General features: G+C 43.0%; 1 protein-coding gene across 1 annotated transcript; it reads left to right on the top strand.

Moving 5' to 3' along the window:
- Positions 1-1923: 1923 nt before the first annotated feature.
- Positions 1924-2999, top strand: LOC104388261 (melatonin receptor type 1C). Its single transcript, XM_009997105.1, has one exon. The coding sequence runs from the start codon at positions 2017-2019 to the stop codon at positions 2785-2787; it is 771 nt and encodes a 256-aa protein (XP_009995407.1). The 5' UTR covers positions 1924-2016; the 3' UTR covers positions 2788-2999.
- The last annotated feature ends 1982 nt before the right edge of the window (positions 3000-4981 follow it).

Raw genomic sequence — 4981 nt, forward strand, 5'->3', positions numbered from 1 at the left:
GCATAAACAGACCTAATTATATTGGGACCAGGTTCAGTGCCTGCATTTTAAACAGCTCTAAGTAAAATATTAATCAGCAAAAAAGCAGCACTGAGGCACAGCACCCATAGAAGTTGTGTGCTGTGGTAAACCTTTCTACATGAAATCTCTCTCTAAAAAGATTTCAGCACTGCACATGACCTCTGCTAGTGTTTATTTTAAAATGACGCTTCGTGGCATCTGTCTCAGCCCCACACTGCCCTGGGCTGTTCTCAGGTCTGGACTGTTTTCCAGTCAGCATGAAGTGGACTCTGCTGCCTGATATGAAGTGTTGACTTGCCCTGATAGTTTTTGTTGGCAACAAACACAGCCGTGAGGCAACTACAGTGGCTACACGGCCGTGATTTCTGCCAGCCCTTGGGTGTACTTTCCAAGTGCTGAAGCCAGTGATCTAGCTGAACTGAGATCTTGGAGCCCCTTCATGGATACTGCAGTAAAATATCTCCTTTTAGTGTGTTGTTTTTTGTTTTTCATATAATCTGGTAGACAGCAGGATATGAAGGTTCAAAGAGAAGGTGTGGGTGTGATCAGTGAGCTGGGAACCTGTCTGTAACACATAGGGGGATAGCTATCCCTTAAATATTTAATTTAACACCTTAATACTTATATGTATTAAACACAGCCTCTACTAGTACTCAGTAATATTTTCCTTCCTGCCACAGTACATATACCTGAAGGTAATACAGGTAGGAAAACCAACCACTTTCATAGTGTGCTGTCCTCTAACTGCACTGTCCCACTCCTCCTGAAATGACAATTTGTCTAGCTACCAAAAAGCTAAATTTTGACAGATGTCTTTTTAAACGTTATTGTTGGTCCTGTAGTTACACCAGTTCTCAGAAGATATCCAGATCCATTTCTTAATGCACGTTTCTACTCTGACTGGAAAACTGAGCAGAAAGTCTGTTTGCCTACCTAAAAAATGAGCAGTAACTGCTGTTAGGAAGTCACTGGTTGCCTGGGTCATTGGTGGCTGCTCCACACAGTGGAGTTGACAGGTGTTGTCCCACACAATGTGCCATTTTCAATCCAACATGGCTTAAATTATTTCATATTTGCACAGACACTTGTCAGCTCTTAATTTTAGAGCCTAAGTGGACAACCTGCAGCATATACTCTGCAGAGGTGGCTGACAGCAGCTTATTAATCATATTCCCTACCCAGACAGCATAGGAGTGATTGACCTTCCATATTGCACTGGACAACTTTAATATGAAAGGAAGAGGAAAACATACCAAATAAGATAAGCACATAAAGGCTGCCTGCACCCCAGCTCCTGGAAAAACACACACTCCTTAGCATGAACACTGCAGAAGTTCTGGTGAAAATATACTTGTTCACATGCAAAAGACCAAAAAAGACCTTTCCCATGCAACTGCTGTCAGTGCCATAGATAAACCACTGACAATTTTACCTGCCTGCCCCACCTCTTTGGCCCATGATGGTCAGACCTTGTGTAAAGTGTCACTATGTGATGTTATAGAAAGTGTTGTGTTCTATATAGTATTTAAATGAATGAAATTTTCTGCAGGGCAGCAAGTGCTGCCTAGTGGCTACAGTTGTGCTGGCTGATTAACAAGGAGAGCAAAATCCTTTTGTCCTACACAACTTAGAGGAACCCAAGAATGTGACCCACAGCTATAGCTGAGTTAAGAGTAACGCTCCCAGTTTAGAATTTTCTTACGGAATATGCAGGTTAATCAAGCCTACTCTCCATTGCTGTCACCAGTAGAGCAAAGTCTTATTTTCTAGCATTTCAAATTCCAAATGGAGGGTAGAGTGAATCCTGTGAGAAAAATTAGCCCTTAAGAGGAGTTTTGAGTTGCAAGTTGTCTATCTGGACCCATGCTAACCTCTCATGATCTCTTCTTTTTTGTAGGCAACATCTTTGTCGTCAGCTTGTCTGTTGCAGACCTTGTGGTTGCAGTTTATCCATACCCACTGATCTTGAGTGCCATTTTCCATAATGGATGGACCATGGGAAACGTTCACTGCCAGATAAGTGGGTTCCTGATGGGCTTAAGTGTCATCGGGTCCATTTTCAACATCACAGCAATCGCAATCAACCGCTACTGCTACATCTGCCACAGCCTCCGCTATGATAAGCTCTTCAACCTGAAGAACACCTGCTGCTACCTCTGCCTGACCTGGATACTCACAGTGGTGGCAATTGTGCCAAACTTCTTTGTTGGCTCCTTGCAGTATGACCCCCGGATTTACTCCTGCACCTTTGCCCAGACGGTGAGTACCTCGTACACCATCACCGTGGTGGTGGTTCACTTCATCGTCCCTCTGTCCATCGTGACGTTTTGCTACCTACGGATCTGGATTTTGGTGATTCAAGTCAAACAACGGGTAAGACAAGACTGCAAGCAGAAGCTTAGAGCAGCTGACATCCGGAATTTCTTGACTATGTTTGTGGTTTTTGTCCTCTTCGCTGTGTGCTGGGGACCGTTAAACTTTATTGGCCTTGCTGTTTCAATTAATCCTTCAAAAGTGCAACCACACATTCCAGAATGGCTTTTTGTCCTGAGCTATTTTATGGCCTATTTTAACAGCTGCCTCAATGCTGTGATCTATGGGCTGCTTAACCAGAATTTCCGGAAGGAATACAAAAGGATACTGCTGACACTCCGGACTCCCAGGCTGCTGTTCATCGATGTGTCCAAGGGTGGGACAGAAGGGATGAAAAGCAAGCCATCTCCAGCTTTAACAAACAACAACAACCACGCTGAAATACACCTATGAGCTGGAACAGTACTATTTATTCTGGATTACAGTTGTATATAGAATATATCAGAGCCTTTCTATGTGTGCATTTCACAGCTGGCGTCGCTGGGCCCCTCGTGCAAGGGGGAGTCTGCAACCATTTGTGCTTAGCTTATTGCTGTGACATGGAGGCTTTGAGTAAGGATTTTTCAGAATGGAAATGACTGATCTTCATACATTGATTTTCCTATGTCATCTCTCACTGTGTGCCTAATTAATTGGTTTGGTTGCTTTTGCCACAAGCATGCCAGTACCCTCGGAAAGGGAAGCATTCAGAGTGCATGGAGAAATGCAGTTATGCTTGAAATGCACCCTCCAAGAGCCAGCAAAATTGCCTTGTATTACAAACATTCCTCCCCTCCCTCTGAATTCTATCTTTTTAGCATCAACATTACCCAAACTATAGCAAACAAGGTGTAAACTGCATGACTTTTTACCTTTTTGTTAGGTAACAGTATTAGGCAGCAGGCACACATACAGGCATGATGACTTCTATTGTGTGTGTGTTTGTTTTCCTTTTTCTTTTCTCTTAGGGTTTAGAAGCCTTGGCTAGATGAGAGGCAGGCAAAAGCCAGACCTAGTGAGTGTCTGATGCACTCATTTTAATTGAGTATCTACAGATATTAAGTACCCTTGCACTCTCCTTCCCAGGCCATGAGTAAGAGTATAACATATGACATAATCTAATTGCAGGAAGATACTTGGAGCCTGATTCTATTTTAGGCAGTATCCTGTCATGGCCAGCATTCATTCCAAGTACCTTTCAGGAGTCCCTGCTACAGAGACATCACAAAAAAGATGAACATAGTGGAGTCCCATCCGTTTAATGCACATGCTGGCTTTTAAGTTCCAGTGATATTTACACTTGCTGAGAAAGGGGGAAGTGTCTGTTCTCTTTTTGCCCACCACACAACATGAATTTGATGGGAGGGAAAAAGAAGTGGTGATTTTTTTTTCCATTTTATCCTTGTACAAATTTGTAGTTAATTCATGGAGCTGGGAGAGGAAAGCTACTGAAACATACCCATACATCAGTTTTCTGTTAAAACCTGGAATCAGTTGTCTTTGTCATCAGAAATTATGTCCTGATTGCTGGGAAGGCTGGTATCCCATTAGAAATAAGCACATGGGCAAAGATACAGCTCTGTTATTAATGGAGCGTGGAGGTGGTTTAATTGTGTGAATTCTATAAAATCTACAGGTAAAACTCTCCTGGTGCAACTCTGCCTTCAAGCTAGGAAACCTGGCTTGGTGCTGGTGGGCTGAGAGGCACAGCAAGTGCTGTGCAATGGAGAGGAACAGGTCTGAGCCCCGGGGCTCTGAAGAGGAGGGGTGAGCCCAGCTCCTTATCAAAGAGTGCAGTCTTCCCTCTGTGATCATTGCCAAAGCAGGAGTAGTTGCCAGGGCTGAACCCTGAAACACTGAGAACCAGACTTTGCAATAGTATGTGTGTGCCTAGAGATGAAGGTTTCTGGGATTTACAAAACCCCTGAGCAAACTAAGTGCCTAATCCTTAGTGAGGTTAATGAGTCATTTGTGCATTGCTTGCTTAAACAACTTGTTGATTTTTTGGGGGGAATAGGAGTTGAGAGAAATGAAGCCCCCTTTATGAAGTGGGCCAAACACCACTGATGGCTCATTTGCTTCAGTGAGGGCTGCAATGTGTGTGCTGCCATGTGGTGAAGGTTTCTGCAGAGCAAGGCAGGTCTCTGCATTTATAGGGCACCCTGGCACTTCATGAAGTTTCAAACATGAACGTCTCAGCCACTTGAGATGATTATTGTTTTAAAATGCACGGCAGCCAGCCTCCCAAAATAGGAATTGAGCTGAGTTCTCCTTTGGCCTCTTAATCTGCTCAAACATGGCCAAATAAAGGTATTTTAACCTTTAGAAATAATGTGGTCTGTTTGCCTTCCAACAAAACCAGTCTGGATGAATTAACACCATTCCATGCAAACAAAATAATTTTGAGTCAAACTTGGATAAGAAAAGCATTGAGGAATCCATAACTGCAGTGAGCATTTCTTCCATCACGCCAAGGATATGTCCTGTGTTCTGGGATTTGTCTTCAAAGTCTTGCAATTAGCTACAACAATGTTAGTTAGAATAACATTAGCAAATAATTTTAAGCATCTAACACCAAGCCAAATATACTTCTTTGAGACAATCATGA

The sequence above is a fragment of the Chaetura pelagica genome, unplaced genomic scaffold (genome assembly GCF_000747805.2).
Source record: "Chaetura pelagica isolate M959 unplaced genomic scaffold, ChaPel_1.0 scaffold344, whole genome shotgun sequence".
NCBI classification, from domain to species: domain Eukaryota; kingdom Metazoa; phylum Chordata; class Aves; order Apodiformes; family Apodidae; genus Chaetura; species Chaetura pelagica.

What these genes read in the sequence shown, in the direction of transcription:
- LOC104388261 (XM_009997105.1), top strand. Translation starts at nt 2,017, where the DNA reads ATGGGAAACGTTCACTGCCAGATAAGTGGGTTCCTGATGGGCTTAAGT.